The sequence below is a fragment of the Lichenostomus cassidix genome, chromosome 6 (genome assembly GCF_008360975.1).
Source record: "Lichenostomus cassidix isolate B80296 chromosome 6, HeHo_3.0, whole genome shotgun sequence".
Taxonomy (NCBI): domain Eukaryota; kingdom Metazoa; phylum Chordata; class Aves; order Passeriformes; family Meliphagidae; genus Lichenostomus; species Lichenostomus cassidix.
In genome coordinates this window covers 16,390,052-16,411,743 of record NC_139487.1, presented here as the reverse complement: position 1 = coordinate 16,411,743, position 21,692 = coordinate 16,390,052, and the positions used below count along the sequence as shown (strand labels likewise).

Sequence of the window (21,692 nt, the reverse complement as noted above, 5' to 3'; positions counted from 1 at the left end):
CTGAAAGTATAACTTTGGGACATCTCAAAATGGCTAAACAGCTCAAAGAAATCAGAACATGTTTTTTGCCTCCTTCATGGGGCAGAAAAGAAAAAACACTTCCCTCTCTTACTAGAACACACCAGAATACTTGAGATTACAACCATCAGAAAGACTGGGGAATTCTTTCTCACAGCTTAATAGATGAATGGCAGATTTCAGTATTATTTTAAGCCTCAGTTTTTGCTCTCAGTATGCATCATGTTCGTAGCAAGGAAAAGAAGGGTTGCTCCTCTGCGATATACAGAGAGCAGAGAGTATTTAAGTACTAAGATTGCAGCATTTTTTACTGTTTATGAAGATGTTTATGAAAATTATTTCCTGTTATCAAAAAGACACAGTGTCTCAAAGTGCTGTTCCCTTTATAAATTCACATTGTTGGAAATACTAAAGGTTCTCTCTTCTACTGGACAAACAGCCTCTGTAAGGTCATGCAACCCCCTGGACATAACAGAAAGACAAAGACATTTTTGGATTATGATGTGTAAGTGCTTTTACACACTTTCTACATTATTTGTGCTTTATCTATTTCAATCATTTTCCTGGGAAGTTTATTAGTAATACAGGATAGATGATTGCAAGCATTAAAATGTTTTGTAGTGGACATTAGTGATCTGTGTGGATCTCTGCTAAATGAGTCATCAAAGGCTTGCTTATCTCTTCATGCCTCATTTTTTCAGGGTGGCTTCTGTGAGACTACAGTTTGATCTTCTCTATATGACTGTTCTTCTAGCAACACATAACCATTTTGTTCTATGTCTTAGGATCCTGAAAGATTTGATTTGATTCCTCTGAAATCTGTTTGAAAGAACCAGCTACTTTGTATAAACCCAGTTTAAGTTCCTCACTGTTTTTTTGCATCCAAGTAACAATTAATTGATGTGATTGTGAAGGACTAATGCTCCCTTGTTAGGGACTGCTAAGTGAAAATCATTCCAGTTTCTGAAAAATATAACAATAAAATTTCACCATGACTTTTTAAACTTCATTCTTCAATATTATGTTTCTACAAAGTTGAAAACTATCTTAAAATAACATATGACTCTGGAGAAAAAGTTAATGGTTCACTTTTGAAATAATATTACAATATTTTAATAATAACAGTCTGCAACTCTGGAATTGAAATGGATGTCAGTCTCTTTTCCCAGGTAACAAGGGAAAGGACAAGAGGAAATGGCCTCGAGCTGTGGTAGGGCAGGTTTAGATTGGATATTAAGAAAAATTTCTTCACTGAAAGGGTTGTCAAGCACAGGAACAGGCTGCCCAGGGAAGTGGCTGACTCACCATCCCTGGAGGTATTTAAAAGATGTGTAAATGTGGCATTCAGGGACAGGGTTTAGTGGTGGACTTGGCAGTGTTAGGGTAATGGCTGGGCTCTATCTTACAGTCTTTTCCAACCTAAACATTTCTATGATTCTATAATTCAAATAAATGGCACCTATGCAAAAGAAATCATATCTCTTCCTAATAAGAACAGAGGAATGAATAAAATGAAACATAATACAATTTTAAGAGAATGACCATATTTATTCTCTGTTAAAAAGAGACAGAACATCAAGGTTGAAAATATAAATATCAAAATTATTTAACAGTTAACCAACCACCCTGCCTTGGCAGCAATATTTTACAAAATCATTGCACAATAACTTTCTCTGGCAGATTAAACTCCACAAAATCCATGATGTATACCTTTTCTGTTTACATCATAAATCATCCTACAACAGTAAGATAATGTTCTGGCGTATGTATAAAACATCATACAGTAACCTGATACATGCTTTATAAAAGCTGGAAAGAAGGAAAGGAGAGAGAATGTCTCTTAATGCTTCCCTTAAACCTTTGACTCAAATTTAAGTAACAGATATTCACTTTCCCATTTGCAGTCACTTTACACAGGCAGCTCCAAGTACACATACAAATACACATATATTAAGAGGATTTGTTATAAATAGCTATTGCTTTTATAGGCAGCTTCAAATATACAATCTTCTGTATGTCTTTAAAAAAATAATGTCCCAGTTCAGTCTATAAAAAATAAGAGTTCATCCACAGCTAAACATTCTTAATTAGAATGTGACTCCATGAATGTCCCAAAGAGTTTGTCCCAGTGGGTGAAGTAAGGAGCATAGTTTGATTTGAATTTCAGATGGTGGAGATCATGATGTGGTGCTCCTCCGTACAATCCAAAAGGCACAAGTCGGTGAGTTGACCACGGAAGGTCATATCCTGAATGGTCCTCCACTGACAAACCAATGTTTACAAGGAAGAAAATCATTTCTGTCAAAGGATGGCATCCGAGGAGCAGTGGGTTTACAGCAGCAAAAAATCCCAGCGAGAGCAACTCCCATACACTGGAATATTGTGTAGTAAGGGCAAACGTCGACACATGCTTGTGATGCACCTTGTGGAAGGTCTTGTAGAGCCAAGGCACCTTGTGATGAAGCAAATGCCACAGGAAGTACTCAAAATCAAATAGCAGCAGACAAACTGCTACTTGCAGCAGGACCTCAGGCAGCTCTGGAGCCATCACTGGTAGATTCATGGGTCTCCAGTACCAGTGCAGAAATGTCACAGGAAAGATCAAAACAACATGGTGATGCACGCTTTGAATAATGCAAGGCACCATCATTCCAAGACTTGGGTAGTTCTGTGGCTGGATTTTGTATTTCCCCAAGTCTGGTAGTCTAACGCTTAAAAAGTCCAGTGCAACATATGGAAGACAGAAAGCCATGTATGCTGTGAAAGAAAACAGCACTGGAAAAAACGGTGACTTGATCAGTGGCTCGTTTGCTGTGATGAAGTCCCAGAGAGGCTGCAGGCACAACCTGTCCCGCTGTGCCTCCATCACGGAGCTGAGCAGCACCCGGTGCGGCAGGCTGCAGTTCATGCTGATCGCAATCTGAGCCAGCTGGAAATCCTGCACGCTTTTATCCAGCCTGCTCAAGCAGTGACTCCACCCCCAGAAATTCTCCTTACATAGAATGTGTAGCTTTAAAGGGGAAGCGTCTTTTCCTGTCGTATAGAATGCATTACAATCTCAGAACACACTTAGCTGGCCAAGGTAATCAGCACAGCTCTACAAGAGACTTGCACAGTAGGAAAAACTAGCAAAAGTGCAGAACTCTAACACTGGTATTCAGAGAAAGAGCTGGAACACCTTCTAATCCACTTAGTGCAGACACTTGAAAAATTGCTGATTCTTACTAATTTTGAATTGTGTCACCCCTTGTTATCCTCTTGCCTTTATAGGTAAGACAATAAAAATTATCATTGGTTTTTATTTTTTATGTGACTGCTACCTAAACTCCAGGTCTGACCTGTGGATATCTGGGGGGTAATGGCTGTTTGCAAACACATCTTTTAATGATCCCTTGGTTATACAACAGCCTTAGTTAAAACCTTAAGAAGACCTACAATACACTTCTAGTCTGGATATAGTGGCTGTGACTTATCTCCATCTACTTTGAGGTCATGTTCTCCTTTATGTACCTGTATCTACCTGACATGGAAAAATTCACCTGACCTGACCAGATGCAAAATTAAGCCAACAGCCTTTGAAGAACATAATATCCCCCCACTTGCTGAGGAGCATACAAGATAAAATCTCATTATGCTTCCAGAAAGATGCTTAGTGACCAGTATTATCACATTATTATAATATCCACTCCAAATCTCAACAGCTCTTTTACCAAGTTGATATGGAAATCATCCTTCAGCCATTAATAAAACTAACATATGCATATAAAAGATGCACCAGTTAGTCCTTTAGAGGATCTTTCTCTGATCACAGGCAAGCACACCACAGGCAGAAGCCAGCAGGCTTGACTCCCAACATTCCTAATTTGCTAAAAACATTTAGTGGTAAATGATAGAAGTTTTGATATAACCACTAAGACATCACTTCTTTTGTGCTTTTAGAAAAAGCAAAACAAAGCTTTGAACATTTAGGGAAACAAAGCTTGCCATCAGCTTCCTATGAACTCACCTCTTTTGTCGGTAAAGCATTTATTCTAATATTGGAAATGAGCTCAACTTCCTGGAGGACTTTATTAGCTTGTTCAGATGATTTTAGTTTTTCGCTAATCAGAAAAGAAATCTGATGGGGGAAATGTGAGACCCTATTTCCTTATTTCACAATAATTAAGAATGAATAATTAGCAGTGACCTTTTCTGAATAAGCATGAATTTGTAACACTTAAGTTTATTTTCAAGTTTCAACTGTTTTCTCTTCAATAGGTTCTGCTCTCTCCTTGAGCTTCAAGGAGTTTGCTTAAACAGTAACATTATCTGTGCTATTATTCAACCAGAATTCCTTTGTTGGAGACAAGTTTCTACCTGTTCCACATATTTTGGAAATAAATTCAGACTCTATGCTGTTGTGAAACTGTTCTGTTGAATTAATTTATTTAGACTGTTAACTGTAGTAAATTAAAATCCAGTGCAAGATACTAATCTAACAGATGAGGATCTATATCCAAGAGCTTCACTTCAATCTTATGACTGTATTTTATCCTAACCTCTATTTCACAATAAGACATTTGTAATACAATCACCTCCTGGGTCTGAGAATATCTATGTGACTTCTGTTGATTTATAAAGTTACAATGAGAAACTAAGTCTCTCAGATGGAATAAGTAATTCTCTATTTTTTTAGAACTATCCAGGGAATAAATTTATTTAATAATGTATTCCAAATCTCACTAAAGGGAGATTGACAGAAATTGCTGAGCTGCCTTAAAAACACTCCTCTGACTAATCCCTACAGACATGCAAAGTCTCAAAAAGTTTTAGAGCCATTGCTCCTTACGAACTAAATGTTAAAGATTAGACATTTTGCTTGCAGATTAGGTCATAGAAAAATATTCTTAAGTCCCTGAAGGAAAAATAACGGAATCCTGCAGTGCTATTACTAGGACATCCTGCAACACGAAGCCCAAGCAAGACGCAAGGGAGCAGCACTTACCTGGGAGGCTGGCGCCGCCCCGAGACTGAGCTCCATACGGCGGGAAGGAGCTCCGCCACTCGGCGCACCCGCTGGGAGCCCCGCTAGGGACAATCAGTCCTCACGCATCAGAGACGGCAGAGCCTCATCCTCCAGAATCCGAGTCCAAGCCGTCTGGCTTAGCCACCAAATAGCATTTATCACATATCTCTGCTCTGCTAACTTCAGTTTCCTTGTCAGCGCAAGGTACAGCAGGAAAAAAAGACAAAGTACACACAAACCCTTTCTGTACCTTTCTGTACCTAATTCAGCAGCACAACCCCAGCTTTTTTCACTCAGCTAACAATGCTGCCAAACTTTCCCATGTGTTACAAGAATCTAAATGGCTCTCTCAAAAACTCATTCCTGCTACGGAGTTTAGGTTGAAGGGCACATAGTTTGGAATGAGGCCCCACAAAGGGTCTTAAATAGATTCCACATGAGCACAAGATGCAAGCACCTACCCCAGGCTGCACTGTTAGGTACAGCCTATATAAACAGAAAAATACCACAGTGGGTAGGAAAACGAGGAAAAGTGAGCAGGAGTGAAAACTAGAATTAACATACTGAAACTAATGCAGCAGTAGAGGGAAAAAATCTTTTTCCTTCCTCCTCTTCTCCCCCACTGTATGGTATTATTACTGTTGTACCAGAGATAAGGCAACATCCCAGAACACGCTGAGCTTTCTACGGGGAAAGGGGTGCTGGGGAAGAGGGCTGGTGACTTGCTCAGGAGCAGCACCAGGGAAGCAGGACAGGCACCATAGCGGCGGAAGGCAGCGGCAGTGCCCGCTCTCGTTTCCAAGGAAGCTGTCACCGTGCTGTGACACGGCTGCCCACGCCCGGACTCACCTGCCCGCCGAGCCTGTGCGGGTCGCTCCGCCCGGCCCCGCTGCGCGCCCGCGGTCCTGCGCGCCTCTCCGCGAGCGGCAGCGCCCTCCAGCGCCCGGGAAACGATCCTCGGCTCAGAGCTGCAGCGGGAACTAACCACACGCCCTTTACAGAATGTCTGTCACAGGCCTTATAGGTGTGATGGGTTTGGAGGGAATGAGGGAGCTTGGACTTGATCCTAGAGGTCTTTTCCAACCCTAAATGATTCTACTATTCTAACCTACTGGGCCCTTCCGTTCAGTTATTCTCTATATTCAAGCGCAGAATCGGGATATAAATAAGCAAGATAAAACTCGCCTCCTCGCATCCCAGGTAAGCAGCTTGAACCGTGAGCCCAAAGGGATGCTGAGAATTGGAGGATGAAGAACACACCTTCCTCTTTAGTTTTGATTAAAAACTTTAGCCTAAACACAAAATACTTTTCTTCACAGAACTACCACATTTTCTTTATCAAATTTTTTATCTCCACCTTCCCAACTAAGCTTCACTGAAAACCTCTTGGGCCAGCACAAAGCGTAATTAAAGATCTCTTTAATTAATTCCTACAATATGACTGATGATGGAAAACTGCCAGTGAAATAAATTGCTAATTCTCAAGCTTTACCTTAACAGAATCATTTTTTCAGGGGAAAAGATCCTAAAATTCTTTTCCTAACTCAGGAATGAGAAATTTACTTGCATCCTCTGCAACTACAGACATAATCTCTGGATGGGTCAGAATGCAATGCAGACACTTCCGCTCAGAAAATAAGACTAAGGCAATCATGGTACATGTGTGGCTACTGTCCATCCAACTTACATGATGTTTTTATTTCATTGATGATTTCAATGATTTTGGTCACATAAAGTTATATGAAAACAGGCTGCTGGGTAAGGCAGGCAAGCTCATGACAGGCAATGCTGCAGCATGAGTTTGTATTTTATAAGACAACAAAGGGAGAAGACATTATAAATACTTTAATTACCAGAAAATCTTCCACCAAGAGGCACTTTACTGTATATCCAAAAACCTATTCAGCCATCACAGTTTCTCTCTCACATCTTGCAAAGCAAAGCCATTTGTAATTTTCATTATATTAAGGCCCTTCTGTTTCATTTTGGGGGTTTTGTTTGTATTGGGAGACTTTGGGTTTTTGTTTTTTGGCTAGTTTGGTTTTTTTTGGCTTTTTTTGGTATGGCACATTCACCATAAATAATTTATAGAAAAATTTTGTTCTCCAGCTGATGAAACTGTTTTTCTTTCTGGGCCCAAGTAGAGTAAGAGCTCTGTTTTATCACCTCTTCTTCTGCTAAAGCACTTCTGTACAGCTTGATTTGATGTATAAACTTTTATCAGTGTTATCTCTAACTACAAAATCACTATCTGGTATAAAAAATGCTCTGCAAGGAGCTAGTGCATCTTTCAGTACACTCCACTAACACACACTCCAAGTTTCTGTCTCACAGGGCCTGCAACTGCAGTGAGTCAGGGAGAAATACAGCAGTTCACAATTTCCATAATCACCCCTACTCCAGTGATGCAGAGAAGCTCCATAATGGCTTTTGTGTAAAGCTTCCAGTATTCTGGCTTTATTTCCAGGCACACAGGGTGTTCACCAGCTGACAAAGGTGGTAACATATAGGATTTAAAACACTCTCAGTGTCTTGACTGCACAACCATAGTACCAGAATGTACAGAAAGGTACATCCTGAGGACATTTATTATTGAAGGTAACAAAGGTCAAAAGTTGGTTCATGTGTACAGTGGCAAAGATTAGCTCCCTGCCTTACTGTGTGATTAAATGCCACTTATGAGATTACCAGATAGTCTGTTGAGCAATCCAATTGCCCAAGGTTTAAGAATATGATACAAGAGGCTTTCTACCACGTCAGTGGTTTAAAAGAAGCCTCACCTGGAGGCTTAGAAAATGACTCCGTCTTGTGAGTAATTATTTACTATTAGGACCTTACTTAAAAGTCTCAGAGAAGTCCTCCAAAATAAAAACAGCATTTTAGGCTTGGGAAAATCTTCTTTCAGGAAAAAGTAAAATGGAAGTTGACTTAGCTATTTTACTTCTTTTTTGTACTGGTTCTATGGATGAATAGCTGTGAAAAATAGACTTGGCTTTCTGGATTCTGTCCCAAAGATTCCCGTGCATTCATGAAACAGCAAGTGAAACACCACACCATTCCAAATTCCAAGCAGGTCTCATGTTTATTGAAATAGCTCAAGCTTAATAAACATGATGCACATGGCTCTTGCCACATACCCTCACAACTGTTAAATTAGCCACCTTGGATTCCTACAGAAGCTCCCTTTCAGCACAGCAAAGTAAAGCAAATCTGGCTGATACAAATAGAAAGCAGACTTAAAGGTCCCAGTAGGAATCACAACCAAATATCATGAACCAATGAACAACTTTGCCCCTAAAAACCACCTGAGAATTCCCTGAGTCTGAACTAGGAATCAAAAAAAACCAAAAACCAAAAAACCCAAAACAAGTCCTAATTTACAACTTGTGTATATTTCCGCAATTTTTTTTTTTTAATTTCTTTTTAATTTTTTTACAAAATAAGTTTGCTTCAATTTAAAATGTGCTATTTCCTATGACATGTAGAAAGGCTCTTTATCCTCTTGGGATTACTGAAGAAATCTGGGTTGAATCCTACTATGGCACAGCAATTATCATCTGGACTAAGGCAAATGACTGGAGACTGTTCATTAGGCACGGAACTTTTATCTCTGTCAGAGGAGCTAAAGTCGCCTGCACAGTCAATGAAAAGAGCTCCAAAGTCAGACCCCTGAGACAGATGTGAATCCTCTTCCCCATTAAATGGGGTCTTAGCCCCAGTTTGAAGTAGAAACTGAGACAAATGGAACTGCTATTAATACTGTCAGGCTGTATTCAGCAGTTAGGAAGTTAAGTAGTAAACAAATCTTCTATGCAGCAGATGATTAAGGGGAAAAGTCCACAGAAATTAAGTCATTTAAGCTGTAGAATTAATGCTCTGGCTCTTCTCTCACCAGCAGTACACTGGGAGAGTTTGTTTTCTAGTTAGTGGTCAGTGCAAAACACAAGTATGTTCCATCACCCTCCTTGAAAGCCATAACCTATTGACAAAGTTAACTGAAAGTGGTTTTGTTTGAACCATTACTCTTGTTCCAGGAATCTGCCAAGGCAAATTGCAACCTCTGTTGACAGCCAGTATGTGAAACACCAAAGGCTTCAGGGACATCATCAAAGCAAGAAAATGCAGCAATGAATCATAATGTCCCAAAATTGGAGATTTCAACTTGACAGTGGTTTCTCTGGCTTCATGACAGTTCTTCTGGGCAATATTGAAAAGGAAAGTAACCTGATGTAGGTAGCTTTTATGTGAAGGCTAACATAACACAGCAAAAAGTCACTAAGTGCTTTGTAAAGTGCCAGCACCAAATGGGTCATTGCAACACAAGAAGTACTTCTGAGAGGTTCTCAGAAATGGCCATATACTGAGAAATGGCTGTGTTTTACGCACAGTGAAATACTTACTGTTAAGTGTCAAGCACCTGAAGTGCTGAATGGAATCATTTGTCTAATTTGTCTTTCAGACAGGTCACTAAATTTACGTGCATGTGACATACTCTTTTTGTGCTAAGTCCTACTGCTGTGTTTTGAGTACCATGCCACTCTGTGCAAAATCAGCAAAGTACTGTGAGGAGAGAGAAATAATACCGAGAAAAAAACCAACCAATTGTGAATCCAATTCAGTAGTCATTGCTGGCATTTTAAAAATGCATCATACTAAGCAATGTAGTATTATTGCCAGAAAAATGTGTTTTCCAAAAAATGACAAATTCCTGGTGAACTAATACTCTGAAATACCATGTCAGTTTAGAGATAACTTCCTAATCATGTTAATTATTTCATTATACATGCGGTAAGGTGCATCAAGGCCCCAGATGAAATCCAAATGTTCCCACTCTGGAATGTTTTTGTGGTAAACCAAATTGGTGATCTGAGTGAGCAGCATAGCAACATCCTTTGGATCTGCCAGCCAGTCCTGTCCACCAGTCCACACCGCAGTTGGTACAGTCATCTCTTTTATTTTGTAGAAAGGGGGAGTAGACTGAGGAGAGGGAGAGTGAAAACAAAAGCATTAGAAAAAGAAATCTTCAGTATGACACTACACTGCAATGTAACATACTAACAACTGAAAGAATGTGTCAACTGAAAGAATGTGTCAGCTTCCCATTTTGTCTCTTGGGCAGCTAGAGATGAAGATGGTGTCCTGGCTCAACCAAAAATTTAACTGCAAGAGTCCTGCAATATTACAGCATGGGAAGTAATAAAGATGTGGTTTGAGGAGTTTATGAAGACAGCAGGGCAGTAGAATCTCAGAGAATGCATCCCATGCAAGGCATTTTGGCCCTAATCTAAGGCCAAAAGTGACTGCTACTCTGAAAGTATGACACTGTAGTATTTTGCAGTCACTAAAGGAGACAAGGGGCAATTGAGAAACAAAAATGCATGGAGATTAAAAAGGCTAAGGATAAACAATATGCATGAACTAACAGCCTGTGCCTTATGATGAGAAGTGCAGGGGATCTCATGATCTACTTCCCCTTAAGAAACAGTGTACCACCACAGCTTCACACCCAAGCAGGAGCCCTCTACTGATTAGGACTACCTCTGAGCTGTACAGGCCTGCAGGGTTTCTCTTTTTTGTTGTTTTGGAAAAAGCAGAACTCCAGTCTGATTATTGGATAACACTAATAGCTCTTTAGCACGCACTATAAACACAGCAGCCAGAAAAGTGCCCAAAGATTATTTTCTGTGACACACAAGAATTATATATGTAAAAGATGTCTACCTGGTTGTAGTGAGCCATATTTGCAGCCTTGCTTCCCCAGTCATAAGCTTTGAGTTCCCCAGTCCTCACAGCCTAGAAATAAACAAATACTCACACAAAAAGGAATGCAACACTACTACAACAAGAATTAAAAAGTGTAGTCATCTAGAGAACTGGCAATGGCAACCTACACAAGAAACAGTGGAATGCCAAATATTAACAATGAAAAGTGTCACTGCTTTGCCCAGTGCCACAGGAATGGAAAGTATTAACATTCAAAACCATTAGACTTTGTCCCTTCAGATTTCACACTCTCTCACAGCAATAGTAGAAAAGATTAAGGAAAACAACTTAATGTATCTAAAGCCAGGACGTGGCAGCTCCATGCTTACTAGTGAAATATTTACCTTGCTGTCTAAATGTGTATGAATAAAGCAGGGAGCTTTCTTAGCCAGTCTACTCTGCCTGATTCTACTATTTTTCAGAAACAGAAGTTTATATAACAGGGATCTGGAAAAAAAAGAATCTTCTCGAACACATTGCCTCTGATTAGGTGACCAAATCCAGCTACAAAAGCACAAATAGCCCTGATCACTGATTCCATGGCAAATGTCTCATTTATCAGACTTTTGACCAAGTTTCAGCCATAACAGCATCACAGGCATGAAACTGTGCATTAAGAAGAACATAAAAATACACTAATAAAATATAAAATGAAGCCAAAAAGAATATGAAAACCACAGCTTTTCACTGGCAAAAATATAACCTGCAATCAAAACAGGGTTTGCTGAAAGGACATCTCTCTGAGGTAAATTATTCTGTTGTATTTTTTGCTGGCCTAAGGTAATTACAGTTAGCATATTTTCAAAAAAATACATTAGAGGGGTGAACCACCATAAGTCCTTACCATGAAAGCACCTGCCATGAACTGCTGCCATTCTGACATTTGGCAGTTCCAAGCTTCTCTTGGGCTAGGCTGCACATATATTTTAGCATTTTATTTCATTTAAATATCAGACACATCAATATTCTACAAAAAAACTAGAGTCATGGGCACTTTAGATTCTGGAAAGCCTACCTGGCTCCAGTGGATCATGTTTTGTACAGATGTTCCCGCAGGGCAGTGTGTTGAATACACATCTACTCGGCTCTGCAACCAGATCATTGACATGGTTTACTTCTCCTCACAGTGCATCAGTTCTACCCACTGTCACTTCCTGAATAACTAACAAACTATTCCACTCCTCTTTAAAATTGTTAAAAGTTAACTAGACCCATACATACAGATGAGATAAGAGGTTAAAATATTTGGCGGATTAATTGCAATGAACAACAGAACTCTCAAGCTGAATTTTAAACCTAATAATTGTATCCCTTAAGCATTTTTTATATATTCAGTCAATACTGTGTCAGAGTTAATAATAACTTAGCTATTAAATAAAGTCACTAGAACATACCATATTCAAGTTTCTCTCGTTAAAACCACATAGAAGAAAGAACAGGTTGCCACAAAGGTCATCAAGTATTCTGTGGGTGCAAACATGGGTAGCAAGCCACTTCAGCAAAGAATTCTGAGGGAGGAATTGTTTCTTTCCAAACATGTCCTACAAAATGACAAACACATAGGACAAACGTGTAATTGGCAAACGTAATTGCACAGAATGACCTGGTTTCAGTTTTTATACTACAACATTCTTGAGGTAAGTATTTCCACTTGCACTGGTGACAGGTGTGTCATATGAAAATCATTGATCTCCTTATCAGCGTTGTCATGGTTAGTGCTTCTGCTACAAATGGTGTAGTCCATTAACCCCACAAAAACGACCTGAGAACTGGGAAAATCTTGCAAGAATTCCAAACCCAACCTCAAATTCAAATAAATTTTAAATTCAGTAATTTATAGGTATACTGTACAGCTTCATGTTACCAGAATTATTTAAGGCTAAACATGTTAAGCTCTGCCTGGTAATGTTAAATGGCTCTCTACTCGCAACTTCCTCTCTTCAAACCATGTGAGAAAAACAAGTTGCATGAGATGTGGGGACCACTTCCTCTTGATGAGTATTTTTAAAAGGTTCAAGGATTTAAAAATGTCCCACTGAAAACTTCCTTAAAAGTGACACAGCTTTTCAAAGATATGACTGACCCACGGGTTTGTCACTGTCAAGTTCTCCCTGAACTCCAGTTTTTTGCAAGTCACCATGAGAATCAAGTTCCTCAGCACAACATGAACATCTGCACAGGGCACTGATCAGCTGCTAGTCTCATTAGACAAAGTTCATTACGCAAGGAACAGGAAGGAGATCACAATTATTAGTGTCACTTTTATGTTAACTGCCTTTAGAGCAAGGAACTAATACTATACACAGACTTTTAATCAGTACAAGCTACATCAGAAGACTGTTTATGTCACAGAACAAACAGCTCTGTGTGGGAACCTCCATGGGTGGTGGAAAGAAAAGTGATAGTTAAAAATGACACACAGCAGGGTGTTCACCATGTATGACTTCAGGCACTTACTGCAGCCTGCCTCATTCCCCTTGATGTTAATAGGGAAGAGGTAAACTCCTACAGAGGGAGATTCACAGCACCTAAATAAAGCTGCAGCTCTTAATCACCCTCTGAAGGATCCTCTTCCAATACTAAATGGCTAATTTTGCAACAAATCTGTTAAAGTTCATGACAATTCAGAAGTATTCTGTATAAAGATATTATACAACTCTTCTAAAACACAGCGACTCTTTAGTTAACCATACAATTTCTCTACTTAAATTCTAGAAACATGTAAATGGAAAAATTATTTTATCCCATCTGTTAAGTTGTAACTGTAAAATACTAATTTAAATTGACACAAATTGTCACACTAGAGAGTAACAAAGCCAGAGAATACACTGCTGACTTCAATAGCATCATTATGGTAAAACTGACCCAGATTTCTTGTCATATGTTACTCTCTAATCCACAGTTATTAACATTCTTTGCTATGCTATTTTCAGCCAGAAAGGGGCATACCTCATTTGGCTTGAAACACTTACACTCAAATACAAACCTTGAGCAGCATGTCAGGAAACAATCCCAATTTTACTAGAGGGCTAGCGGCAAACTTGACTGTAGCTACTGGTGCCAGAGCAAAGAACATTTTGATCTTCTTAGCCAGCTGTGGCAAAGTTGAAAAAGCAATGAAAGCTGTAAATAATATAAAAATCATTAAGAAACCTCACTGACACAAGTTAGATCAGAATTTTACCTGGCAGCAACTCTACAAAGATCTACAAGAAAGTGTGCAAAAGTATTTTTAGATTAATAGTTTGACTGCAGTATCTAGGATAAGGTCAGATAATGCAAATTAATCTAGTTACTATAAAGATCAAATGAAACATTGTAATTCTGAAGGCATACTTTCTTCCAAAAAGCAATTTAATGCTTACCAATGCAACACGCCTAGCTCTTTCTACTAGGTCTAAAGCACATGAGCCAGCTTTACATACAGCAAAATATTCTGGAAATGGGGATCTTTATTCTGTGTCTGATTAGTCCAATTTTATTATATAGAATTCATTGATTTAATAGAAGCTGTACTGACGGCTACCTGTGACTTCAATTTATCATTCCAACAGCTTTCCACTTTTAAATAAACACAGAAAGATTAAGTCTTTTCATTTTAATGCTGATGAATATTCCAGAAAGCAGCTAAAAAACAGAAGCAGTAGGTTTCAAGATCCCTAGCTTTTAATCATTAAACCACATATGTGGAACTTGATACCATTTCAAACACAATATATTCAAGAAAATGCATCTCTCCACATACCCATTGTGGTGCCCTGTGAATGGCCAACGTAAAATACTTGCTCCTGGCCAGTTTTCTTCAAAATAAAGTCCACTGAGGCTGGAATGTCGTACTTAGCCATTTCATCAAAGCTGTAAAGCAAAGACAGAGAGTCAGTTGTGTGAGCGATCAGTGAGGAACAGCTGCACAAAACTTTCCTACACTATGAATCAGTTGTGTGGACATAATGAAAAGTTTCCTTTGGATGAAACAGAATTCTGATGATTTGACTTTTCACTTTTCTACTGACCACCTATGATTTTAAGCACACTATACTGACCTTAAAAGTACCCTTTACTGTCCCTATACATGTGACAAGAAATGTAACCAGAAAAAAAAAAATAACTTGCAGGTTTCACAATGTGACTTCAACTAGCAAGACAAGGATACCTGAAAACCCAGAATTCTTCCTGCTTCACTGTGAAGTGTATGTGTTTCCTGGACCAGGTGTTCCCTCTGCTGTTTCCCAGCCATACATCATAGCCAGCATCTGCCAGCATAAAGCCAAGGCTGTTGTAATCCAAGTTTGTGATCCAGTTGCTGGCATCTGCAAGCAAACCATGCTGCAAAAAAACAGCAGGCCTTGGACCTGAAAAAGAAAGCATTCATCATAAACTCTGTTCATTTGCCATTGTACACCTAAGAAAAATTCAAGTGAGCCATTGAAAGTCTGTTTGAGATTGGCACTTGAGTATTTAATCTACTTGACTTAACCTACTAAGACTAGCAATTTGTATAATGGTCATAGTATCATGAAATCACATGCTTTTTCACAAAAAGCTACTGTTTTTCATTAAGAAGTTTAAACTAGCGAGTTTCATAACTTGAAGCTCAAAAATGGACCATAAGTGTGCAATAAACAAACATGAGAAAAGCAGGAGCTGCAAGAAAAATATAGGTAGCCCTTACAGCTGTTTCAAGCTCACAAAGACTCAGCAAAGTGGTCCAAACATGCGGACAGTTATAATACTTATGAACCTCACCCTGCCCCCAAACCTGGGGAAGGAATTCCCACATTCGTGCTCCTGAGGTCTTTGTTTTCCAGTCAAGGCAATGCCAAACTACTGTGCTGAGCTGTGGAAATCTCTGCAACTGCTACTGATATTATCTCTATACAACTCTCTTCCATTACCAAAGCTCTGGCAGAACCTGAAGAGCAGTACAGTAGACAGCAAAGGCATCTGTGTTTCAAAGGACTTTCTCCCTTTAATTTGTTATGAGAACCACAGTTAAGACCCACATAGCATTTGGGAAGACTCTCTTGATTTCCCCATCCTGGAAAGGGAAATGGCACAGATTTAAAAATTGAAGGTTCATGCTTTTACACAAAGAAAATAAATTAACACCTAATCCTTTCAGAGAAACATGGTCTTCAGAAACTACAAAGACCTGTTTCTGGTTCTCACAGTAGCACAGGTGCTTTGGGTTTTACTTCTGCTCTAATAACTGAAAACAGATAACATGATAACTTTAGCTCAATATTCAGAGATTACTCAGGAATTTACCTCCTCCAGTGACACATCGCTCTATGATACAGACACACAATGCTTCCTCCATTGATAATTTGACTTGAATCTTTCAGCAGAAACAGCCAAATCACAACTGTTTCAGTGACCTATTTTGTACATCACAGGTTGTGTCCATAAATGTTTGCTCTAAGTTTCAAATTCCAAATTAACAATATTCCCCTTTTCTGGAAATCTTTGTACTTGTGGCAAAGAACCTTTTGAGCGCCTGCTTTTCCCATTTGGTTAAAAAACCCACAGGGCATACTGTCCAGGCAAGCAGAGCAAGTGTCCAGCAGTGCTTAACTGGCACCACAGACAGTACAGTCCAACACAACTGTTTACTCTGCTGCACTAATACTTAATTGTCTTATAAACAGGAGTTTCAAACCTAACATTGAATTTGTTTCCAGTAACATTCCACTGATCTTTGATACCTTCTTCCCTTTTACTAAACTCAGATCAACCAACTTCTGAATTTTTGAAGAAAAGGCTCTCCTCATGCTGCTATTGCTTGTTTTGTAACATTGGAAGGGGAAAACTGCATAACTGCCTCAATGGTTTAATTCTGTTCTCATATTAACCTCCAATTTCTGCCAGTTCCCCTTTCACGTTACAAAGCAGTCACCAGATGCAGTGCACCAGATGCACATGAATTGCACAATCGCATGACAAGCTGACTTGGATAATAATAATGACTTTCTATCACCTGTGATCCTAAAAACCCCAGAGGGGGAATAAAAAAGGTGGGTCCTTAAACTACCCTTTCTGCATAGAACACTTTGTTCTCTTCATACAAACCCAAGACACTGAAGACAGGCTCACTTCCACACCCTTCTTACCCAAGCCATGCAGTTGTTTAGGGCTTTTTTACTAGTAAAACAAAAAATCCTTGATGTGTTGCTTTTAGGTTCTCTGGAAATTTCCCTTTTTTTTTTTCCCTGAAGAACTCTGGGTTTTGTTCCAAAACATCATGTGATACATAATTCCAAGAAATCCCATTCACATTACGCAGGTATTGCAAAAGAAAAATACGGCATATATCCACTAAGTCAGCAGCAACACATCATTGGTATCTTTCTGAGAAAAGATACCAAGTCTATAAAAACTTAAGATCAACATGAACTTTGAAATCTTCATTCTCCCAGGAGCTCATACATCCACAAATGTGGTCAGTAATCCTTGTTTTTTTGAATTAAAGCACTCTGCAAAACATGAACTTGGGGTCGAGGGTGTGGCAAGGGGAATGTGGAGAATTCCCAGAGATCAGGAAACTTCTGTTTGCTTATGTCATCAGTGAGGGATTCAACAAAATCAGCAGGTAAAAAAGGCAGCCCTTTTCCTGTGTGCTTCTCTGAAATTAAATACAACGACACCTGCCAGTTTTGACAGGCCTTGTCCATGCATTGATCTTTACACACTCCTTGTGAAAGACAACAGACAGTGCAAACATCCTAACTCATACAAAACCAACAGATAAGCTCAGGAAGATGTTGCTTGGCCTTTGACAGGGGAGAGGGTTTTTCCACAGGTCTCGTTCACACCCAAGGCTATAGGACAATGATAAATTTCTTTCGTAAGCTTCATGTTTTTACCTGTAATCCTAGGATTTTTTCAGTCCAAAGCATTCTGAGACAGCCCTTAGAATATGCAGTTTCTATCCAAATGGACTGCAGTTATATAAACGTCTGTACGAACTTTTATAAGGGATGGAGGCAAGACTGATACCAAACCCAGCCACTGCTGTTCACATACTGTTAATTCCATATGCAGTGTACAAGGATATCAAGTCAAAAAGCATGTGTCTCTCTTCTTCCACATCCGTCTCATTTTTAAAGCATTCTATCATTCAGTCCTCACAAAAACCTTTGCCCATATCACTCCCTTGTAAGTTTAAGCTTATGTTCCCTCTATACTCGCTCTCCCCTACCTCCTCACCTGTACATCCTCTGCACCTCAACCATGGTCTTAAACCATGACAAATCCTTAATCTTTTTCTGGATTATTACAGGAATAAAAGTTTTATAAATCAAGTTCTCATTTTCATTCTTCTTTTTTTTTCTTTTCCAAAGAGACACAAATCTTACCTTCGCTTCCTCCATGGCCTTTTCTTCCATAAGGTATTCTGTTAATGGAAAGGATATACCCATCCTCTGTTGTCACTTCATATTCCTCACTAGGGTATCCTCTGAAGGTAATAATTTCACTCTGAGGAGAGAAAAGAAACCATCTTGGAGCCAGACTGCCAGGCTCCTCAGTCCAGGAACATATGCAAAGTACCCCAGGTTTCTTCTGCAGACTGTGATGTGGAATTAATGGGTGCGGCAGTAATGTGCCATCTGCCTTTCATGTGGAGTTTCTTAATGAGACTAATCCCAGTACTGAGTCAGGAATTATCCAGACCATATCCTAGGAATCTGCAAGGACTCCCTAGACTGTTCCCAGCCACATAGTGCTTACAGCAAGAAAGACGACGGAAGTGGTAAAAAGCAGACTGTGGTAACAGGGCAAAACACCAATAAGCAGATTTGGCAGACAAAAAGTTAAAACTGCTCTCAAAAAAACAAGTATATTCTGGTAACAAACAAATGAGTACAGAAGTAAGTCGCTGGCATCACAGGGAAGGAGAGAAAGATATGCTATTTCTTACTTTTCTTCTCAAACCTTATGTCCATTGCAGAGCTTTTAAGTGACTTTGCTGTCAAACAAAACAGGAAAACAGTAATAAAAGTCTTCACAACTGTTTAATGCTATGATTTTATTATTAGATTTATCTCCCATCTCTTATGTCTTGAGCTTTATGTTATTTTATTTTGATGCAACCCCACTAGGGCAGTGAACTTGCTATGTCATTGATTTTATGACAGCAACCATGCCTTGAGAAAATCTAAGAAATGCAAAACATGATCAGAGTTCTTCTCTTAGACTCCTGGGCAATGAAAAGGAGAAGAATTTATTTAAACATGCTATTTCTTCTAAATATGTCTTTAATTATTCACAGTGACATTAATATTCCAAAATTATTTTAAGGCTAAGTGCTACTCCAATGCTATTAGCCTTAGACTAAATGACTATTTTCATTCCTTGAAATTGTATTTACATTATCCAAGCACTTCTATTCTTATACACCTTAAACATTTCTATCTTGAAGCATCTTCTAGATGCAACTAATACCAGTCAGCAACAGGAACTATTTCAGGAGTTGGCTACTGCAGCAGAAGGAGAATAAAGTCTAGAGAGTTAATCCCAAATGGGGAAATAGGAGCTGTGGGTAAGAGCACAGGGCATGGTACTAGGAGCTTCATGAACATCTGCTCTTCTAGCGGTTCAGAAAGACCATCGCCAAAAGACGCTTGCAAAAAATCCACAGGTCTGGCTCAGAAAAAATAAGGCGAGAGAAAGATCAGCTGCAGGCAAAGCGGAGCGAGAAGGAGGCGGGAGGATGAGCAGAGGAAGAAGCCGTGCCCGGCGCGGTGCGAGGGGCCGCAGCAGCGCTGGCCGCTGGCAGGTGGCTGCAGCCGCCCGGGCTCTCCCCGCGGCTGTCCCGGCTGCCCAGCCTCCCCCTGCCCGCTTCTCGCCCCGCTCCAGCCCGCAGCCGCACCACACACACGGCTCGGCCGCTTCTCCCCACGGCCGCGCCACTCACGATGTTCATGTTCGTTTCGGGGTCCACATTCCTCCTCCCCGCGGCGAACGCGAAAGCGCCCGAGCCGGCGATGCTCTGCAGCAGGAAAGCAGCGACCACCAGGCCCCGCATCCTGCGAGAAGGAGCCGAGACACCGCGGCGAAGCAGAGCCCGGCACCGCAGAGCCTGCGAGCGGGCCCGGCCACGGCTTTTGTGCCGCCCCTCCGTGCCAGGGGCGGAGGCAGCGGCTCTGCCGGGCCGAGCTGGGCCGGGCGTGTCCCGCGGGTGGCCGGGCGGAGGGAGCGGCGGGGGCGGTGCCGCCGGGGCCAGCCCGGCCCTCAGCCCACACGGCGCGGCCCTATCGGCGGGGCTCCTCCCGCCCGGCCCCGCGCAGCGCCGGCCTTGAGCCGCCGGCCCGCCGTGATTCAGCGCTTCCGCGGCAATACTGCGTGAATCCCCCCGCCCCCCCGCGCTCCACTTTCAGCCTCCAGAACGGCTCCCGTGGATTTGCTTCCCTGCCCTCCTCTTCTGCATCTGCTCCGCCTCCGGAGCCCGCACAGTGCCGCCCTGCGAGGGTCCGTGCTGTGATCCGCGGCAGCTCCGTGCAGAAAGCGGCAGCGGCAGCAGCAGGAGGGCGGCGGGGCTGCTCAGCCCGCCCGGCTCCAGCCGTGGCCCGAGGGAGATCCCGGGATGGCTCCGGTGCCGAACACCCGCGCCTCGGGCACAGCCCGTCCTGCCGATGGGCTCTGCAGCGCTGACAGCAAGCACTGCTGCTCCTACACGCACCGATCGCCCGTCCGTCATCCTCGAGCGTTGTGTAAACATATCAAACCTTATACAAATGAGCTTCAGTTACACGCAGGGATACCATCACAGCTTCTTGCAAACCCGTTTCTTCATGCTCTGCGGCAGTGCATTTGCAGGCACTGCATTGCCCAGCTGTAATTTCCCAGAGAAGCGTGTCTGTGGTCAGGGGATGTGTGACCGGGCTTGCAAAAACTTGGACCAAATTCAATCCTTTAAAATAAATATTCGTGTTGCTCTGCCCAGGTCCATAGTAATATCCATAAAATAATACAGAAACCTGATACTAAATACACAGTGCTAGAGCAAGAGGGTGTCAAGAACAGAAATGGTTCTGTTTATTTAGAAAGCATTAAGATTTTAATTGAAAAATCATAGAAGTTTTCATAGCATCCCCACTTTTTGATGTGTGGATATGTCACTAGATGCAGAGATATTATGTGACCCTTTGCATTCCTGGATCCTGTTTCTTAATTGTTTGATTTTTAAAGAACTTGGGTGGCAGAATTATTGCTCAGTGATTCAACTGAGATTTTTGTCAAATTAATTACAGGTTACTCTTCCATGCTAGGTGAAAACCCAAACTATAAAATGCCACAATTGCTACTCTCAAACATAGTAATTACATGCAAACCTAGACTAAATTGAAACCAGCATAAAATATGTGATATGTGAAGGGATCCTTTAATTTACTGTAGTTTAGTTCATTTACATTATTCTAAAAATGAACACTGCATTTCAGGCAATTGTTTGGCTGGGGTAATGATACTGGGAGAAATTCTTTGTCAGCATGTGTCCATTTCAGCTCCAAGGAAATATCCAGATATGAATTTTCTCTCATGAAATGCGTAGATCTATTTGAAGACATTTCCTCTTCTTGTATACATACAGACCACTCAAGTAAACAAAGACTTTGTATTAAACATGAATGCAGTTGTTGTTGCCAGCCCATTTCCGGACACGTTTTCCAAGAAGTTTCTGAATTTGTTGGTATGCAGTGCAGCTCTCCCTGAGAGCAGCCAGCCCAGCTACAGCTTGCTCTGAAGTGAAAGCAGCAGAGCTGCAGAAAGATTTTTTACTTTTCCTGTGAAGTGCCCAGCACGTTACAGAGATGGCTGCAGAAAGGCATTGCATAACAGTTCTCTTACTTATTCTAATTTAGGCACTTTCCTGCATTTACCTAACAGGCATTTGTGTCAAACCACAGCA

The 21,692-nt window shown here is 40.8% G+C and overlaps 2 protein-coding genes across 2 annotated transcripts; both read right to left on the bottom strand.

Moving 5' to 3' along the window:
- Nucleotides 1–1,545: 1,545 nt before the first annotated feature.
- Nucleotides 1,546–7,942, bottom strand: CH25H (cholesterol 25-hydroxylase). The gene is made up of 2 exons (XM_085065292.1): nucleotides 5,003–7,942; nucleotides 1,546–3,051 (listed from the first exon to the last, which is right to left on the bottom strand). The coding sequence occupies exon 2, from the start codon at nucleotides 2,924–2,926 to the stop codon at nucleotides 2,102–2,104; it is 825 nt and encodes a 274-aa protein (XP_084921418.1). The 5' UTR covers nucleotides 2,927–3,051; nucleotides 5,003–7,942; the 3' UTR covers nucleotides 1,546–2,101.
- A 137-nt stretch (nucleotides 7,943–8,079) lies between these two features.
- Nucleotides 8,080–19,991, bottom strand: LOC146435343 (putative lysosomal acid lipase/cholesteryl ester hydrolase). The gene is made up of 9 exons (XM_085065291.1): nucleotides 19,701–19,991; nucleotides 18,142–18,262; nucleotides 14,940–15,138; nucleotides 14,532–14,641; nucleotides 13,773–13,909; nucleotides 12,181–12,327; nucleotides 11,802–11,873; nucleotides 10,745–10,816; nucleotides 8,080–10,000 (listed from the first exon to the last, which is right to left on the bottom strand). The coding sequence occupies exons 1-9, from the start codon at nucleotides 19,809–19,811 to the stop codon at nucleotides 9,761–9,763; spliced, it is 1,209 nt and encodes a 402-aa protein (XP_084921417.1). The 5' UTR covers nucleotides 19,812–19,991; the 3' UTR covers nucleotides 8,080–9,760.
- Nucleotides 19,992–21,692: the final 1,701 nt, after the last annotated feature.

Coding starts and splice junctions, on each gene's coding strand:
- CH25H (XM_085065292.1), bottom strand. CDS start 2,926: ATGAACTGCAGCCTGCCGCACCGGGTGCTGCTCAGCTCCGTGATGGAG.
- LOC146435343 (XM_085065291.1), bottom strand. CDS start 19,811: ATGCGGGGCCTGGTGGTCGCTGCTTTCCTGCTGCAGAGCATCGCCGGC. Junction 10,817..11,801: donor ACATGATCCACTGGAGCCAG/GTAGGCTTTCCA, acceptor GTTTATTTCTAG/GCTGTGAGGACTGGGGAACT. Junction 10,001..10,744: donor ATATGGCTCACTACAACCAG/GTAGACATCTTT, acceptor CCCTCTCCTCAG/TCTACTCCCCCTTTCTACAA.